The sequence below is a fragment of the Aphis gossypii genome, chromosome 1 (genome assembly GCF_020184175.1).
Source record: "Aphis gossypii isolate Hap1 chromosome 1, ASM2018417v2, whole genome shotgun sequence".
NCBI classification, from domain to species: Eukaryota; Metazoa; Arthropoda; class Insecta; order Hemiptera; family Aphididae; genus Aphis; species Aphis gossypii.
In genome coordinates, this window is record NC_065530.1 from 58752632 (window position 1) to 58773654 (window position 21023).

The 21023-nt window shown below is 24.6% G+C and overlaps 3 protein-coding genes across 5 annotated transcripts in view; 2 read left to right on the top strand and 1 right to left on the bottom strand.

Moving 5' to 3' along the window:
• The window catches only part of LOC114122222 (WW domain-binding protein 2), a 148624-nt gene that overhangs the window by 118423 nt on the left and 9178 nt on the right, over nucleotides 1–21023 (top strand). The window lies entirely within an intron of this gene.
• LOC114122227 (leukocyte receptor cluster member 8 homolog) lies at nucleotides 3964–11878 on the bottom strand. 2 transcript variants are annotated; one of them, XM_050210518.1, is made up of 17 exons: nucleotides 11557–11878; nucleotides 11381–11475; nucleotides 10209–10302; nucleotides 9988–10048; nucleotides 9845–9902; nucleotides 9614–9784; nucleotides 8593–8938; nucleotides 8389–8532; nucleotides 8056–8220; nucleotides 7714–7854; nucleotides 7295–7556; nucleotides 7079–7213; nucleotides 6800–7013; nucleotides 6516–6723; nucleotides 4986–6052; nucleotides 4791–4903; nucleotides 3964–4243 (listed from the first exon to the last, which is right to left on the bottom strand). In XM_050210518.1, the coding sequence occupies exons 3-15, from the start codon at nucleotides 10298–10300 to the stop codon at nucleotides 5896–5898; spliced, it is 2154 nt and encodes a 717-aa protein (XP_050066475.1). In that variant the 5' UTR covers nucleotides 10301–10302; nucleotides 11381–11475; nucleotides 11557–11878; the 3' UTR covers nucleotides 3964–4243; nucleotides 4791–4903; nucleotides 4986–5895. The 2 variants fall into 2 exon arrangements, with proteins under 2 accessions (XP_050066475.1, XP_027840626.1); XM_027984825.2 differs by having other exon boundaries at nucleotides 4982–6052; nucleotides 11381–11878.
• On the top strand, nucleotides 12033–20136 carry LOC114122226 (uncharacterized). Of its 2 annotated transcripts, none has more exons than XM_027984821.2 (14): nucleotides 12033–12173; nucleotides 12511–12636; nucleotides 13204–13344; nucleotides 14461–14688; nucleotides 14778–15031; nucleotides 16165–16401; nucleotides 16971–17134; nucleotides 17198–17451; nucleotides 17678–17884; nucleotides 17961–18188; nucleotides 18461–18706; nucleotides 19337–19614; nucleotides 19683–19797; nucleotides 19856–20136. In XM_027984821.2, the coding sequence occupies exons 2-14, from the start codon at nucleotides 12541–12543 to the stop codon at nucleotides 20009–20011; spliced, it is 2604 nt and encodes an 867-aa protein (XP_027840622.1). In that variant the 5' UTR covers nucleotides 12033–12173; nucleotides 12511–12540; the 3' UTR covers nucleotides 20012–20136. The 2 variants fall into 2 exon arrangements, with proteins under 2 accessions (XP_027840622.1, XP_027840623.1); XM_027984822.2 differs by having other exon boundaries at nucleotides 12049–12380.

Genomic DNA, 21023 nt, shown 5'->3' on the forward strand with positions numbered 1-21023 from the left:
ACTAAGTCTATTTCTACTTACTCTGAAGTCTGAAGTAGGCATTCGCCAACTCCCCCCCCCCTAAATTCAACACTGATCGTAACATCTTCACAGTTAACTTGACACAATGACACTGGTCTATAAAACTATAATACCTAGACACCTAATATAATATAGAATATATAGATTACAAAAATATACGATATTACTTCAAAAATCAGATTGTGTAATAGACGATTTTTATAAATTGTACCTAATAAAAATCTAGATTCCAAATGCTAATACTTTGATTTGATGTACTAAAAAATTTAGCTAAATTATAAAATAATTTATTCAATATTTATGCCATTCTCAACTCTCAAGACAAAAATCTATTAAACAATACCCAATTAGTACCCTTTTTACACACTTTACATTGTATAGAAAATCTTTAAAGTTACAATGATTTACAAGAATTTTTATGATATTTTTTCAAATTATTTGCGAGTTATTTACGAAGATTTTAGATTTTGAACGAAGTAATAAATGTATTAATTTTAGGTACGATGATGTGTATGGCTTTTTTGTGTCTGTGTGCAGCATAACTTTTAAAAATTCAAAAATTATAAGAATACAGGGACAATTTTTTTTATTAGCATCTGAAGATCAAATATATTGACAACAATTCGTCAAAATCATGAATATTTGTAAATTATTTTGTAGTTATGATTTATAAAAAAAAATTTGTTCAAGTAGCTAAGAGTTGAAAATTTTATACAAGATTTTTCATAAGTTGGCTTACAATAATTATAAAAGAACTTTAACGTTGGCCAATTAACATTTTTTATCCTTCGTTTAAATTTTTATTAATTTAAGAATTACTATAATCATAGGAACTTGAAACATATACACCAGTTGTTTAAATTGGCATTTTCTGTACACGGTTTAATTTTGGGTAAGGTCATTAAAACATAAACTACCTTTTTCACCACTCAGTAAAAAATTTATTCTAGGCTAACAAATCATCTCCGTTCAGAATCGTTTTTCGTATACAATGATATCCATAGCTGGATTCAAATTTAACACTTCTATATTATATAATAGTGATCCACATGGCACCTAATGTACAGGGTACAGCAGAGCGGTACCCACTTCACCACGCTTTTTTAATTATATTATTGTACCTAGGTATAAAAATAGATAGATACTTTATACTCATAACAGTCATAATTATGACTGTTAGGAGTATTTTGCACTACGTAAGTTTATGTTTTTAAGCGTACGGAATGAAAGTATTATACTTATTTTTTGTAAAACTATTAGATAAAATGGTATTATTCTACAGTGAGGAATAAAAATATGATAAATTTATTAGAATTGAAATTGTTTTTGATGTAATTAATATTTACAGTAAATTAAAATCGGATGTCTATGGTAAAACTTTTATACATCGGCTGAAAATATCGGTCGATGTATTCATACACTTGTGACACTATAAGTTTAGTTAACTTCCTTAAAAATGTATAAACATTCAACACAGATAATGATTTTTTACCTTTAAGTTGCTAGATCAATTCACTATATGTCTACATAATAATATACTGGAATTTATAAAGCTAATGCAAAGTTAGGTTATCTGATGTACAATTTTAACAGAATCAGAGTCCAGAGACAACATAATACCTATGCGTTGCAGACGTATTGCATTTTCAATGTCTTGATATTTTAATATGTTAATAATAATTGCTTAAATTATAATTGTGAACTTAGGTTTAAATAGGAGGAGAAATTGACTACCTTGAAAGACAGACTCTTGGGTCTTGGCCAATTGTGGTTGAACCATGTTAATGGCCAGTGGCCACTGAGGCAAATGAATAACTGTCGAGTGTCAACTGTGCGATGACTGTAGTTATCAATTAGCTCGATTATGAACTTTTTGAGTCGTGTCGAATCACCGCTCTTTTTTGACGCTAGATGACTTTGTGCTACTATACGTAATTTTTAGTTTTTTTGGAAAACCAGCGAAAGTTTAAATAATCAAAGACTAAGTAAAAGCTTTGGTGAATATTTTAAATTTGAATAGTAAATATCAAATATTTGGGTAAACGGACAATTTCTCACCCCATTTTTTTTTTTTTTGAAAATTAACTATTTAATAAGATTTTAGATTCTGAGTGCAGCGAGGAATGTATTAGTTTTACAATGATGTTTATTATTATTTTTTTTTTTTGTAAACACTTTTACTCCTCCTAAACTTGCTCAAAAGTATCAATTGTAGCATCTATTTTGAAAGGTAATGTTCTTGACTTCTTGAGCTGGTACTTTTGAGAAGTAATTTTTCAATTTTCTCAATGGTAGTTATTTAACGCCACAGGAAAAACACCGAAAAATTAAAAAAAAACCGAAATTTCAACTTCTAACGTTTTGGTTATCACCATAGAAACGAATAATATTTAAATATTTAATGAAATAAAAAAAATATTCTTTCGTCCGTTCAGAATCGTTTTTTATCGAATACAATAATTGCATTCAAATTGAATACTGCAAAATCACACTATCCTGTCTGAAGGCCGAAAGGGCGATATGTGGACAAACTTCCTCCAATGCTCACTTACTTTTTTTTTTATATAAATATAATAAATTATTATAAATAATTATAATATGTAGCTAAAAGATTGCCCACATAAAATATAATTAATAACTAGGTAATAAAAATGGTTCAAATTCCAACATAAAATGATAAATTTGTAAAAAATAGTAATTGATTTTTAATTCTTTCGTTACTTTTAAGCACATATTTTTTAGCCTTTGTTCATATTTGTTTATTTTAAAACCGTATTAGTTATGATATTTAACAAAATATCTTGTGAATTTGATTTTGGGAGTGCTCCAATGAATATAATATCTTAGTTTATATTTATGAAAAAAAAAATCCTACTAAACAATAAATAATATTATATTATTAAATAGTAAGTTAACTTAAAAAAAAAAATGGGAGGGAAAATGTCCTAGTACATAAGAAAAAGTCGGGGGGATGTCCGCCGCAATTCAAATAATTAATAAGGCAAGTTCAAATCTAGATTACTTTGACTTTAGTCAGAAAAAGTAAGTGAATCTCTTATAATTTATAATTTTTATAGTATGATAAATTTTAAAAATATGAAACCATTGAACTTTAATCAATTATTTTGATTTAACTTAATATCATATTTAATTAACTAACTAGATAATCATACTATTTATAACATCACAATAATTTTATTCAATATTTCAATGTCGGTTTGAAAAAATTTCGTTTTAAAATTATAATTTTTAAAAACGACAAAAATATATTTTAGAATTTTTGTTATGCATTTTTAAAATTATATTTTCAGAATTCCCCATTTCAAATATTATATTTTATATTTGTTACCATGATACTATTGGAGTGGAAGAGTGTTCCAAAAACTCATGATTGAAAATTAATATTTATTTAAACTAATTGTATACATAAATAAATTATTATATTTTCTGGGATGTGATTGATAAGAAATTTGCCTAAAGGTAATGATTTTATTTTATGTGAATATAAAATCTAATTAGATTTCATACAACCAAAACATTAGTTATACATTATACATACATAATTTCTATTATTGACCAGATGCCCCGCCTTTTATAGTAGTCCTATAATACAGAAATATGCTTTAAAAATTAAATAGTATTAAAATTAGTTGTTTATTTTTGATAAGATACAAACAATACTCACAATCTAACTAAGAATTTTATGTAACAGATCTTAACATTTGAATGATATAGACGATTACACTAGACATTCAGTTTTCAGCAGATGTAAAGGGTATCATGGCAGACAAACAGCTAACAACTCTTAGATCTAAGTAACAATTAGATCTTTATCATAAAATGGGTTAACTAAAAAATAAAAACACTTTTTCTACCAAGTTTTTATTTTTAATAAACCTAATTATTAATTTAGTAAAATAATATATAGGAATAAAACAATAGTTAAAACTTATTTATTTTTTATTATTCTAAAATATATTTACAACGAAATATAAGAATTAATTTAAAATAACTGCATACATAAAGTATTTTTAAACATAATATAAATATAGTAAATGACTTGTAATTTGTCGAAGAAATAATAAACTAAAAAAATAAATAAACCACGAGAGTCTGAATAGTATATTATCCACATAATTAATTGAACCAGACTATTATCCTATTAGAATTGAATACTGATAAAATTTGTTAAAATTACTCAACCTTATGCACGAAATGTATCCTGTAAAAAAAAAAAACAAAAAAATCACTATAATACAATAAATAATTTATACTAACTAAATACAAGGAATTAAAAATATTAAAACATAATTATTATATTACAATAATGAATAATGATCAAAATTTATTAGGCACAATTATTGGATATTTTAAAATATCTAAGAAAACATCATTTTGTAGTTTTGTGACATAAATTTTATTATACTATTTAAATAAACTAGCATATTTTAATTAAAATTTGGTTTATGTTTATATTGCTTATGACCATGGACACCCATAGGTAACATTTTAAGGAAGGGGGGGGGGGGTCAAAATAAAAAAATGTTCAAATGTAAGATAGTAAAGATTTAATATTATTTTCACATATAAATGTGAATATGCCATACTTATTGAACTATAAATTCATAATATTTTTTGCCCAGGAGGAGGCAAGCTGTGCACTTCCCCCATGTTCATAACAAGTAACAATTATTATGATACATTTCTTCTTACTACTTAGCATTAAAGAGAATCCACTTAATAATTTTATTTTATAATAAAACTCTTACCTATTAAAAATATATAAATGCCTCTGTCCATATAATAATCCATAAATATTCTCTTTAAATGCAATATGTTAAATCAATAATAAAGTTGAATGGTCATCTTAATATAATTGATGCTAAAAAAATAATAATACTTGTAAATAAAATTACATCAACGATATGCAATATGTATACATATTTTATAGATTACATACTTACTTAAAAATGGTACTTGCAACAAATCACTATGAAATATACAGCCATATTGAATTATCCTTGAATGAAGACTCATATTTTACTATTAAATGTATTTTTTTTACATGCCAATGCAAATGCATTGATCATATTAATATGAATTGAGTAATTAAATATAAGAAAAAATTATATGAACTAAATATTTTGTATGTTCAAGTTACACACAAAACAAATGTATGGCTACTCGACATGAATTTTCCAGTTAGTTCTTTTTAAAATTGATCCACATTGTAATTGATGTCTGTTATACTTTCTTCTTTCTTACTTTCATGATACATAGGTAGGATTTTCACAAAATTCAGCAACAGAGCACCTACTTACCTAACTCAAGTTTTGGCACAAGTCACCTCATATTTTCATTGAGCAAGTACTTTTTTCTCAATTTCAAGACAATTGAATTTTCATGGAGTTTTTGGGACGTCTCTTACTTACTCATAATTCACAATATAACAAATAATTGGGCGTAGATACAAAAAATATCAAATTTCTTCATAACATTTTGCAGCCATCAGAATAATGAAGGCCAAAGACAATCGACAGAAAAAAAAAAACAAACAAACAAAAGAGAGATGGACGTAGAAAACGAAGCTGAATTGCCAAAAATATGGTTAACATTTTTGTGCAATGTGATCCATTGGAATAAATTGTGTTGAAAAACATATGTTAGTCTCCATGACTGACATACCTAATTTATTTTTGAGTCATGAAATAATTTTATAGATGTAGTTATATTTATATTTAGAAGTAGAACTTTAATTTGTGGCTCATCGTGGTTCTTTTCTATGATGACAAATCAACGAAGACTTTCTTATACTAGATATATACATATATATATATGTGATTATGTAGACATGAGAACGAAATCATCTGAAAGTCAAGCTTCGGCCGAACCGCAGCTTGCTTTGCAGTCGATGTTTTCGTTATTGGAAGTAAATACAGCGCCTGCAGCCTTAAGAAAAGCCAAACAATCCTCACGCTTATCGAATGCCATTTGATCTTGAATGGTCGAGATTGGAATAGTTGGACGGTAACTGTTATATCATAATAAAATTGTCTTTAAAAAAAATTATTCACTAAAAAAAAGAAATATTAACCTAGATACATATATATATATATATAAAACTAGAACTGAACTTGAATACATATTCTAACAAGAACATGATTTCATAACAAGGACATTCGTAATTTTAATATAATAATTAATAAAAATTGTTTTATCAAAATAATAAATTAATATTAGTTTTTGAAACTTAATTGATAAGCATTTAAATAAGTATAATTAACATTAGTCAATAATATTTAAAAATAATATTATATTATTTAAGTGGTCTAAAAAACACATATCAACACTACCTTAACCCAGAAATTATAAAAAGTAGATAAGTTATTCAAATTTAATATTGAAATAAGAACACAAAAATTAATACCTGTACAAATTATGTAATACCCTGAAAAATAGTGTTATTATAAATGATAAATTGTTTGTATACATACGACTTGGCAATAGCCAAATAGAAGTTATTGCGCTCTCTAGTCAGAAACATATCCATTAAGTATGAAGCCATTTTAGGAGCTACTTTGTACAAAGAAAATAGCCGAATATGGTTTCCTAACCACCAGGCATCTTTGATTTTCAATGCAAATTCTACACTTTCGTCTTTGATTTTTGACTCTTTAATACACAATAGAACCTTGTTCAACTCTGCAAGATACAAATTTAAAATTATATTTTATAATTAACAGTTATAGTTATTGAAAATGTATAAAATTATATTTACCACATAAAGCTCTAGTATATATACAATACAATATACTGTAACAGAGAAATTCATTTCTATTTTTTTGAGCAGTAGGATTATCTTTTAACTCCTCATACAAATCACACAATTGAGTCTGACATTGATTGAATTCTCCCATATCACTTTTTTCTAAAGCTATCCTAGCATGTGTTTCATATACTTCTACTGTAAATGGATCCCTAATACCTTGCACCTATTTCCAATAATAACTTATTTATTAGGAAACAACAACAAAAACAATAATATTAAGCTTCTTACAGTTAAGTCCTGTCGAATTGACTTCAATTGATCACATGCAAAGACATAGTCGCTATTACTCATCCATTTGGACTTGACATGTTGTAATGAATTTACCAAAACTCTTACTGGTCTTACAGCTTCAGCATCTGGTGCCTGTTTAATTTTTAATTATAATTAAAAATAATTTATACTTTTGATATAATTAACAAAATAAATACAATAAATAAAACTAACTGCAGTCAATCTTAAATATTTTTTTTCTAAATCAACACATGTTCCAACAATATGGCAAGAGTCTATATGAAACTCATCATCATCCATAGAAGAAAACTTATGTGAATGATAATCATTTTTTATTATTTGACGAGGCTTTTTTTTTGGACTTCCTTGAGATGAAAAACGTGCAGCACGCTTGGTTAACAAATGTTTATCATAACTTGGTTTATTATTTATAGAGCCATATTGTTGATATATATGAGCCTCTTCATTATATAATCTAGATAAAAAAAAATTACCAATTAAAGAATAATATACTATTAATATAAATCATAAATTTAATAAAATTAAAATAATAAATAACATACAATTATTATTAATCACTAATTTAAGACTTGAGCATACTATAATTAAAATAAGAAAAAATAGTTACTTACTTTTTGTTCTTATTAGTATATTTACTCTTTTTGCTATTACTTTCATCACTATTGACATTAAGAGGAATAAAATCATCGCTATTTTGTCTTTTATTTTCCCGTAACGGACTGTTTTTCTTTTTAATGACATCATTATTAGATCTAAAAAACATAATTAAATTGTTAGTTAAAAACCTAAAAATTAATATACATTTTTATAGTTTTGACTGCTATGTACACATTTTACAATAATATGTATATGAATAGGCAATTGAATATTATATAATAACTTCATTAATACTTCAATAAATTTCACAAATAAATTTATAACAAATTATCATATCTTACAATTAAAACACTTACTCATTAGAACTATTTGATGAAGGAGACAAACAAGATTTGAATTTTGAAGTGAAGTAGCAGTTGACATAGTTGTTCGTAGACTTTTTGAATGCAATTTTAATGATTGAATTTTTATTTTTACCATTTTCTTGATTTTGGTTTATTGTAATATTTTCACTTAACAACCTTTTAATAGAAAACATATTTCAATCTATATAAATTAATCAGTTTAATTTTTTTTTTAATATACATAAGATAATAACTAAAATTTAATAATTTAAATTTTCAAAAATAAATAAATATAAACTCATAATAATAGAAAAAATAATATCCTACAAATATAAAAATACATACATTGGCATTGGTTCTTTAGTCCAGTCTTTAATCCAAAGTGAACCATCATGATTTGCATTAGTCAATTTTCCTTTTAAAATTATATCCATTCTATCTCTGTCTATTTTATTTATACATTTATCTTGACATTTTTTTATATAATCTCTAAAAAAGAAAATAAACTTTCAATAAATTTATTTTTATTAAAAAACTTTTTTCAATTACCTTAAACTAGATGGACAATTATCAGGCAAATCAAAAGTATTTTGTTTTTTTTGAATAGATTGAATTTCTTTAGGTGGTGCTGGTTGTTGTGGTGGTGGTGGTTTGCTGGGAACTATAGGAGTAAATGAAAATAAAGAATTTGGTATAGTTTGTTTTGGTGTAGGAGGTGGTTGTGAAATAGGAACAGGAGGAACAAAATTTATCATAGGATATACGGGAGGGGCAATTTGTGCAGACTGGTTAGCCATAGCTGCTTCCATTAAGTTTCTTTGTTTTTTTCTCCATTTTTTTCTACCATTTTTTGTTTGAGGCATGGGAGGTAGGGATGATATATTTGGCTGAGGTGCTAAAAAATATTGTAAATAATTTAATTTTATAAAATCACAATTTTTTTTTTTATTGATATGTTTAGAGAAATAAACTGAAAAGGACAAGTGTGAGATGTTTATAAATTACTAAGAGCTAATTTTTTTTCTAATATACAAGTTTTCTTTATAAATAGCACACAAAAAAACCGCAATTTATTGTAAAATTGATACATTCATTGCTCAAAATCCAAAATAAAAGCATGAAGTAAATTAAAAATATTAATTAATACAATAATTATATAGATATTCCAGCTATAGCACAACATAAATTATCAACAGATTGCATCCTTTACACATATTTATAGTTAGATAGGTAATACAAAAAATAGCCGTAGTTATACCACATATTGAAATATAGCCAATAAATATTATTTAATTTAGTGCTTTCATTATATGACGGAAAACATTTTGTCTCAGTAATATTAGCTAAATAGCACTTTGGAGATATGATGAATTGATAATTGTATATTATAATATAAGATAAACTTAATAGACAATTTAAACAAACATAGAGCTGCTCGCAAAAGATATATTAAATTGCATAAATACATTTTTACAGCAATTATATTACAATATAAACAAGCCTAATGAAATTAAAAAAAAAAAAAAATTGTATGTTGTAAGAACCAGAAATAAATTTAACTCAAACTTACGTAGAGGCACATCACATATTCCAGGAACGGGTGGTGGAGAACCAGGTGGTAAAGGCGGAAGTTTATCTAAATCATCGCTATCAAATTGAGGTGGAGGAGGTTGTGAAGGAGCTGGTCCATTTGGCAGAGGAGGAGAATTTTCATGTGAAACAGTTGCAGTTTCTAATGTGCCTAAAAATATATTTAAATATAATATTATACATAAAAACTTATATAAAGTTAATACTTTACCTCCAGGAACAAATGGTTTAAAATTAAAATTTTGACTGGGAAAACTTTGAAATCCTTGCTAAAAAAATATAAACAAAATAATGTACCTATGTGAAAACAATAAAAAAGGGTAACAATGGTTAGAAGTTAAAATTATGTCATACCGGATTATAGCATTGTGCAGCATAAAACGCATTCATATTATACATTTGAGGTCCCGTATAGCTATAAAAATAAAATCCACATTAATATTTAATACACATATTATAATAAATAAATAATTCACTGCTGGTTATAATTATTAGTTTTAATTTAATTTTTCTCATTTATTCTGCATTAATTTTTAATTTAAATCAATTAGGTACTTTAATCATGAAATACTTACTTTCCATAAGAAGACCAGTTCATCGGTTGGGACCAGTTTGGATATTGATTACTAGTACCAGGAGTTCCTGGATTTTGACTCTGGTCGGCCATAACTAGAATTAATATAATAAATTTAATCAAAAATACATATTCATATGTAATGTACCTATAATTTAAATTGTACTTTTCGGTTATTGTACATCGCCTGCTAACTGGCTATTGGAATCAACTATCATTATTAGAATTATTTATTTCTATTACAAACCATTTAGAAGCAGGTCATGACATGGCTCAACACATAAAAGTTTACTATTGTTATTTTACATATATAAGTTCAATAAAGATAATATACTTTACACAACACGTTTTCATTATTGTATTGAAGATATGTAACAATAAAATAAATTTATGATAACTTGTTTATTAGAGATAATCTATAATTAACAACTATACCAAGGTATGTTATTTACTTAGTCATAAAAAAAAAATTTTAACTTAAAATAAATAAAAATTAGGTAGGTAGTTTAGAGCAGAAAAAACAGAAATGAGAAATCTATCACCAGCTGATTGGCCGCTAAAATATGAAAACCGTAAAGTACAATTCAATTATTTTTTCAATAGATATCTTATTAAAAATCAATATAAATAATTTTAGCAGTCTCTGTTCCATATTTATACTAAAATAATTTAGACATTAAAAGTATTAAAGGAATAAAATGAATAATAGATTTGATTTAAATAGTCTATAGTAGGTACACATCATGACACTTAGACCTATCCATGCTAAAATATTCATTTATTTATTTTAGTTAATACATTTCAAATCGCGAATTAATTTTTATAAAAATTTAAGATTTTGTAGGTAGGTACCTAGGTATAAAATATTTAAAAACCATTTGCGAATACATGATAAATCGAAAATGAATACATGGTTTTGTGCTTATAAACGACAAAGCGACTTATGTATTATTCAATACTTTAATAGAAATAATGAATGAATGGTCAGCAAAATTCACGAAAACTAGACTTACGTTAAGTAGGTCATTGACAATATTAACAATTTTTATTTTAAAACCTATACGTAGTTTTTTTTCAGTTCATAATATATGTTTACGTTCAGACAACCACTATCTACATGTTAAAACTAATATCACAAACTACTTAAAGTATTTCGGAGAAATATGTACGAACCTCTGCAGTGGTAATTTCGTTGGTAGATAAATTAAAAGAAAAAACGATTAGAGATTAAAAAAACAACCACAATGATATTCGAGTAGTTTAAAAATCTATTAACAGTGACAAATTGAATTAAAAACAATACTATATAGACGATGATAGGTATTGACGTAAAATATTAAATAATATACAATATTACGGCGATGTATAATAGTGTGTAATAAAATTATATTCAATACGCGAAAGTACTAGTAATGCGAATAATGCGACGCACTGCACTGTTAACTGTTGTAATAGTTTGAGGAGGAGAATAATCTTCAACGTTCATTAGTCAGTGGGTAGTCACTTCTCAATGGTTGAAAGATTCAGATTTCAGGCGAACGAGTGAGCGACGGCCACCCTATCAACAATATTCGCTAAAAAGTAAAAAACAAAATGCCAATTGCCAATAGCAACGAAAAAATTACGAAATCTGACATTCCGAACATCAACACTCACTCTTCACAGCTTGCTCAGTCAACACCACCACAATCTACCAATGGTCTCGGAGGTCGACTTGGCAACGTTGCATAACGTTGTTGCCAACTATATTAATATGTATTTTAGCCATGAATAACTTATTTATCGTTGGTTAAGAACATGATAATAAAAAATAATATTATCTAAAATCGTGGTTAGGAACATAGAGTTACTCTATGGTTAGGAAGTTGTAGGAACGCACGTGCAACCGCCGACCGGTTGTATACTTGACGTATGTGATAATAACGTCGTGTTGCGTTTGTCTAGACTCTTGAGTCTACCGAGTCTAGTAAGTTCAAAGTTGTACTCTAGAATAGTGTGAATCTTCAGTTCTACACAATACCTAATATCTTTAAACGTACAATGTACCTTTCGTGTTATTTTTTATTTAATATTCAAATCTTAAACTGAATACTTCAATTAAAAATATAGCTGTGATTTACTTAATTTAATTAATTAAACTATACTTGTAATCTATACTCTACCCAAATACTTGGTAGACAGTTTTATTATATTATAATAATTTTCCGACAATATTTCTTGCCTTTTAGTTGATGCCTTATATCAGTTACGATATTATGAGAACGAATACCGAATTATAATTAAATTCTGTTTTTGTGTAATAGAGTTAACGTCAATACTTTAAGATCGTCAAAATGTTGCGCAGCACAAAATTCTTAAGTAGTTTAGAGAAGTTTAAAGTTGATTATCCTGAAAATAAAGTTGTCCAGATCAATGATGAATTTCGAAGAGTAAGTTGAAATTCTTCAATGAGATACCTACTATTTTTAAAAAAAATTTCTTATTTTTAACTTAAAAACAAATTTAATTGCCATCTGGGCATTTATTACACACTTAAATATTACCTTTGTGGCTACATAATACAGTGGCGCAACCAGAATTTTTTCATGAGAGAGATCCAACAAAATAATTAATAAGTGAGAATATAGATGTTATCCAAAGAATAATCAAATTGGTGTTATATTTATTAATTTACTATCACACGAATCAAGGAAAGGGTCCGGACCCGGAGTTCACCCCCCTGGTTGCGTCACTGACATAATATGTATGTATACATATTAGCTGTACAATGTAATACATTTTATACTATGTTTTATTTAATCTCTATTTACAGCAACGGTCCTAACTTAATTTAGGGCTTAAATAATTTGTATTATTTATTTTATTCCATTGTAATAATTTTCTATTCAATAACATGTATAAGTAGGTAAAAAATAAATAAATATAAAAGTATAGCATTAATATTAAATATTGGTAAGTTTTAATAACTATTGTCTTAATGTTATTGATTATTTCAGGTAGTGAAAGATATATGTGATGGATTACGTAATGTAGAGCTTCTATTTAGCAGTTTGACATCAGATTCACGTATGTGTCAAATTTTAAAACATTTATCTTCAATCATGAAACATTTTATAAATGCTGATAAAGCTCAACCTGTGAGTTAAAAACTAATTAATACTTAAATACTTTTCTAAATAATTTAGATATGTATACATTATAACATTTATGATTCCTCTAATAAATAACATTGAAAAATTTTAAACCAGAAACTCGCTGCTGTATTTTATTTATACTTATTTACACATATATTATAATTAAAGACAGGATTTATATTCTCTTAAAATACCTTAAATATGATGCTAATATTCTCTAAAAAAACCTTCAAATATTCTCATTATATTCTCTGAAAAATCTTTAAAATATGCAAAAATAATCAATGAATATCAATATATGCTTTAATATGCATTTTTGCAATTTTTTTTTTAACACTCAACATTCAAAATAACAATTTACTATATAGATTATAGGTATATAATATATGTATACAAAAAAACAACATTTCTTTGTTGTATGCAATGGCAAATTTTTACTTTCTGAAGAATAAAAAAGAAACTTGAAATATTATTTTAATTTTATTATAGAATTGACAAATAATAATGTTTTTTTGTCACAATGATAAAAAAAAGTGTAAAATATGTTCAAAAGCAATTTTTCCGGTACCATAATATTAAAATTAATAATAAATAAATATTTTTTCTCACAATTTACTAAATATTCTAAAATATGCTAAATGGAATTAATATTCTCTAACCTATGAAATATTTTCAAATATGCAAAAAAAACTTTTTTCTACTAACTCAGAATTGAACGAATCGTTCTCATTTTTTACTCTCGTAAGACTGCATAGACCCAGTAACGATATGTAAAAACATATAAATCCGGTCTTTAATTATAATATAATATATTGTTTTTTAAAATTAATAAGTACATTTTAATGCAAAGTTAGGTATTAAAATAATTTCACTGAGTAATTTTTTGGGGTACCCTGTACTTAGGATGTAGTTTATGAGTGAATAATTTGCTTACCTGCTCCAGAGGTAGTGTAACACAAACTATAATCTGTTTTATATTATTCTATCTGAGAAATGACTTCCTAAAACTTTGTTAACGTGAACTAAAGATTATTATTTACTATATTTTTGCCCTTTGGGGTGTAACATAATAAGTATAAATATAAGCATAATATTATATTTTAACAAAACATTTTCTAGCTTGATGACGCAAATTTCACTCTATTTATGAAATTAAGTCAACTTACTACAAAGTTTAAAACTTTGATATTATCAGAAATATTAGATGACATTTTCATATCAAAAAATGATAATTGTTTGTTTAATTATGAAAAGGAACAATATATTTGCAATACTCATAAATCAAAACTTAAAAGCTTGAAAACAAATTCTGATAAATCAGAAATATACGAGAAAAATGAGTGTTTTGTAAGTAATCAAAACTTGTATATCCTTAGAACTAAAAAAATATATATTGATTTACTAGTTTATAATATTGTTTTTTTATTAATTTTCAGACTTATTTTCTCATTGAATATTTGAGACTGCTATCAGAATTTAAAACCAAAAATGTTCCGCTAGAAGAAAATATTACACTCTTATTAGACGTTGCTAATGATGATATGTTAGCTAAAAATTATCATGTTATTTCAAATATTCTTCCTCAAAGCACAAAATTAATTATTTTGCAAAAAATTACAAATTGTATTATCAAACCTGAATTTGATTTACGAGATTGTGAAATTCTACAATCTAAAAATAAGGATTACAAGTAAATGCTTTAATGTTTCTATTTATCGTTATTCATTATGTTTAATGTATAGGATATTTATTCTAATTAAATCATCAGGCTTAGATTAAGGTTTAATAGGACATCTTACCTGCATGTGCTTCGTCTTCTTTGTCTTACTAATATACAATGTAGCAAATTTAATTTCAGTAGATTAAATTTTTTCGACATTGACTTTAATAGTAAATTTACTTATTATTCAACTTAAAGGTGCCATGACAACATGAACTTGAACATCATTATATAAGTATTATTTGATAAGTAAATAATATTTATCCAGAGTGTCCCGTGACTTATAAAATAATTAATAATAATGTGCTGCGATGGGAAAAAATTGAGAACCACTGATCTAAGGCATCATGTAGGCTTTTATTGATATTTTAATTTTAAACTAAATTATATATAGCTATATAAAATATTAAAACTTTAAAATTAAAATATCATATAAAGCTTATGTGATGCCCTAGATAATAGTCTTACTTTTAAGTTTAATAATAGTTTAGTTGACCCTAATTTTAAAGCTAACAGTTGAAAATTAATTCTGCTAAATGCATATTTGATATATTTTATGTTAGTAAGATGAAGACAACACATTTGGGTACATCTCCCTCTGATTCAGTAGTTGGCTATAGTCAATGAACTGTCTGCATTGGCCACAGAATTTGGTACACCATGTTTTGTATTTTTATTTTATTTTCTATTGAATGTATAAGTTCGGATTTATTGGATTAAATAGAATTTATACTAAAAATTGTTTAATTATAATGTTCAATTTAAATTATGTATAGGGTGTACAAATTATTCCTAATTAAATATTAAAAATATATTACCAAGAGCTGATAGAATAGGAGCATCAAATTGTTCATAACCTATAGGCACTGTAGGTCTTAATCGAGGCCTTTCATTCATGTTGAATATTTTTGTCTCGAAACTTGAAATGTACTTAAAGTGATATTTGTATTTTCATATATGTATTTAAAACTATATGACTATTTGACTACTTCCTATAACTTTTATGTTTAACTTAAACTTTGTTAAAACATTTTCCTAAAATGTTTTCTTATAATATAATATCTAATATTAAATGAAAATGTATTACATTTATTTCTTTACAGGTTAGAAATACATGCTGTAACATTTTTTACGCTTCAGAATATTTGTGAACATTTAGAAAATAAAAAAGTCAATCAATCATCATTAATTTTATCTAAGTTTAATGTTGAAAGTATTATTTCTTTAATTGATTCACGTCCTGATCTTTCTTTTGAAAATATTTATGAAGAATCAGCAAAGCTCATTACTTTTAAAAGATACAAAAAAGTCATAGAAGTACCTTCAGAGATCATAAAAAAGTATGTCATTCTATTTATTTTTAATTTTAATAAAATTATTTATTTAGTTTTAATTTGATATTTTGAATACTTTTAAGGCATTTTTTAAACCCATATCATTACACTCCATTATAAAGTCAGTAAATTAATTAACTTCACTCAGAAGCTAAAATGAAGATTGGTCAAATTAATGTCACTAACACATTCTGTGTTTTCACTAATAGCCTCTTTCTTTTTTAACTCTATGTTTGGCAAGTTAATGTCTTAATTTAAGATGTTGAGATGTAAGATAGTCAGCAGTAAAGATTTATTGTTAATTTCACATTTTTATTTTTATTTTTATAATCATTTAAGGGGAGTAATTAACTTCCAACTCCCTCTCCAATGCATATTTACTGCCTGATCTTAATAATATGGTAGTTTACCAGTAACAAAAGTAACATAATTTGGATTACCTCTGATCAACTTTTATCTCTTGACAAATTTCAACAATTACTTACGTACCCAGAAGTACCTATATTTTTATACATTGAAATTAGTTTAAATTTATAATATTATTATACTAATAAATATTTTTTTCCAAATTTTAGGTGTTTAAAAGTCTTAAAGTTATTAAACATTTTATTAAGATGTAATCAAACACAAATTAATAATAGTCCATTTTCATTAGTACTGCTTTCCATTCTCTCAGAATTTGTTATGGCTACTAATCTTGATAATTTCAGTATCAAAGAGTTGATTACAATTGTTATTGGTAATTATATTTTAAATAGTTTTAGCATTTTTATAGTTTAACTTAATTATTTTCATTATTTAGACTTTTTAAAAATCTGCGGACTTCCTATGCATTTTCTCGCTGTATCTTTTGCATTTAATATTTATCAAAAATTGAAATCTGACGATGAGCTGGAATATAAATCAAGAAATTTATTTAAAAGTTTATCGATCAAAATAAATAAAGATTGTTTACAAAAACAATATATTACAAAGGATTTGGAAAAAATCATAAATTATGAAAAAAATTGGGTGGATACAGCAATTATAATAGCATGTTTTTTGGATGGTATTTCAGTAAGTTTTATTACATATTTTGTGCTAATTATTTTTCTTTAGTTGCTCTCTTGTTATTTGTATTTTCTGCAACGAAATTCCTATTCAGTTGTATAATATTTTTTTAATGTTAATATAATTTTATTTAAGAATTAAAAATATACCATAAATTTTTTGTACAATTAGGTATTTAATCTATATTCTATACTGAATTTAATATATTATTATTAACATTTTTATATTTTAGGAAACGCAATCGATTGAAAAAAAAAGCTTTATTGATTTTTATTATGCTCTTAATGAAATGGTAATACTTTCTTTCAACTATATATGCTCACAAAATCATCTTTTAGTTTACCCTTACTGTGTTTCATTAAATTTCTCAATTGTAAATAAAAATGATGATTGTTTATTCAATAATCTAGCTGTACTGGATGACTACATTACTTTGTTGGTAAGAATATTTCAAATACTTTAATTATTATTGCATATATAATGATATTCTACTGTATTATCTTATTTATTTTTAGTTCAACGAAAATACAAAAGTGCGATTGGAAGATAAAAAATTTCTTTTAAATACTATTTTTAAAAATTACGACATAATTACTCATTGTATATCAAAAGAGTTCTTATCAAAATGTTGGGAATATATATTAAACCCTATAAGCATGGATGATAATGTTTCTAAAATATTATTGGATTTGTGTTCTTCAAATGATTTAATAAAGTTCATTAATATTTTGAAAATTGAAACAGTAAGATATTATTAGAAAATTTATAATTAATGCTGATATTGTAGGCATACCTTATCTTTTCTTTTATTAGCCTAAATAAATATGGTCATTATTATGTCTAATTATTTTGTTTTAGAATTTTTAAAAGATTCTTATGTTTAAAGTGCTCTATTAATAACAAAGAAAAATACTTTTTTTTAATTATCTTATAAACCCTACAATATCTAAACTCTTTATGTAACAACATAAATTAATTATTGTACCTATATTAAAATTAAACAACTTTATATTAGGTAAAAATTATTGAAAGAAATGAATCAACTATAAATCAAGGTTATTATGAATATATACAAGAACTATGGTCTTATTTACTGAACATTCAACTGTTTAATCAAAAGAAAAAAATTCGCAAGGATAGTATAAATCATTTTTGTTTTGTTTTAAATAGAACCTTCTTGTTTAACACAAAAAAGATTCAAACGGAACAAGGTTTAATTTTGTTAATAAAATTAGTTTGTTCATTACTTCAAATACCATGGGTAAGATTAATTAATTAGTTCATTATTATTAATAAATACTAAAATAGTTACTATTTTATAATATCTAACTATTAATTATTATTTTTAAATGTGCATACGCTATTTATTCAAAGTTAAGTGAACGCATATCTATTTGATGTCTTTATCACATTATAATCTTTACACATATACATTATTGATTGTCTGCAGTGTTCTAAGCTTAAAAATATGGACAGATAATTTAACTCTAAATTTATAAGAGAAAAAAATACTAATATATTTTAATCTTGACCTATCTTTATAACATTTACAGATTTTTATTCATATCAGTAATATAAAGTAATATATATATATATATATTAATAGATCATTGATTTGTATTAATTTTAATAATTATTACTGGTTTCTTAACTTGAAATAATTTGTCGTATTTTCATTAAAAAGTTAAAAAATCTTATTGTTCTTTTGTTAAAAATGAAAATATAGAATTTGCATTCTAAAGCAAATGTTTGCATTTACTTATTTTCATATTCTTATGAAAAAAAAAAAATAGGTTTTCTTAATAAATTATTTTATGTTTTATTTAACATTTTCACATTGTTCTCTGTTTATTTATACAATAATATGTGTAATATTTTATGTTTAATGTAGATAAACAAAACTACAATGATGAATTGTTCATTGAGAATAATGACTTTTGTTGAAAAAAGTACAAGCAATGCAGTACAATTACTTACAGAAGCTTCTGAACTATTAATAGTTCTGTATAAATGTCCAAATAATTCTATAAAACCTTATTTAGGACTATATGTCACTACATTTACTAACTTTTTAAATAAATGTTTGTCAGTTGTATACCCAATGACTCTGTCCAAAGACACGTTACGATTTGATCATAGTTATTGTATACCTTTCCACAAGCTTGAAAAGTAATAAAACATAATATATATTTAATTTCAATGAATTAATTAAATGTAATATTTATTTTATTATTCAGATGTTCAAGTTTATTCAAACAAAATAAAAGCGATTTTGATCTCATAAGCCGTTATATGATAGAAGACTTAATTGATCTTGTTTCAATAGAAATGAATTGTCTTGGAGTAATTATGGTAAGTTAAAAGATATATTCTACTGTACATTAATTAATTGTGAATTACAAATTTACAGAGACATTTTTATAATGTCATCTATAATATAATGGATGTTTGTTCAACTGAAGAAATGACACTACTAATAAACAATATTCAAGGACCCTCTTTGCAGATGTTAAAAAATATATACAGCGAGTACAGATCTAATGTTAGATATTCTGGAAGACTTTAATTTGTTTATTGTTAATTACATATATTTTTAATTTAAAGTTAATTTCTGTAAAGTATTAAATTAATATATATGTATATATATATATATATATATATGTTCAAGTAATAAAATATCTTTTAATAATATATATTGTCTACTTTAAATGTATGGAAAATTATATTGTTCAATTGTTAATAATTTTACTGTGATTTTTACATTACAATGTAGTTTTTATAAATAATAATAATTTACAGAAGTACCATCTTAATATAAATAACAATTATTTTTAAATTTTTAACTGAATAAAATTATTTTGATATATTAATACATTAAAATAAATAGTTAGGAAGTTCTTTAGAAATTTCAAACAAATCTTTCTTGGATAGTTATTAGCTCAAAGCAACTGAATTTATGTGATCCTATTTTTTAACAATATATTCTCTGTTTAATATAATACATTTTCTCTAATATTGCGCACTCCTAAATGGTTAATCATAGATTGTCGTCTTTCCTTCCATTTTATATTAACCTTGTAAATTTTTTTCAAGTTATTTCATTTTTCTAACATGCAGACTATTAATAAAATCTAATTCAAAAATTCAATAATCAAAATTTTAAATTATAGGTACCTTATATTATTTCTTATTTTATTAATTAAATTTTTTTTTTAGTTTAAAAAAACATAAAACTGTACTTTTTGAAATGTATTTCTTATTAAATAATGCAATAATATGTATTTAACTTAAAATCCTAATTTATACTTAAATATTGAATTATTTATTTTATTTAATGAAAAATTAATTGTTAAGTGAAATCATAAATTTTTATAATACATTATTATTAGAAATATAATTGATGATAAGTATATAAGATAATATTGTCTGTCAACTAGTAGTGAATAAAGGTCGATAAATATTAATATATTATTGTAATTTGAAAATATCTATTTTTTTACTCATAATAGTTGTTTTTAACTAACAAGTTGTTGATTGCACTGTAATCTAAACAACTTCATTAATTAATATTTTCTATT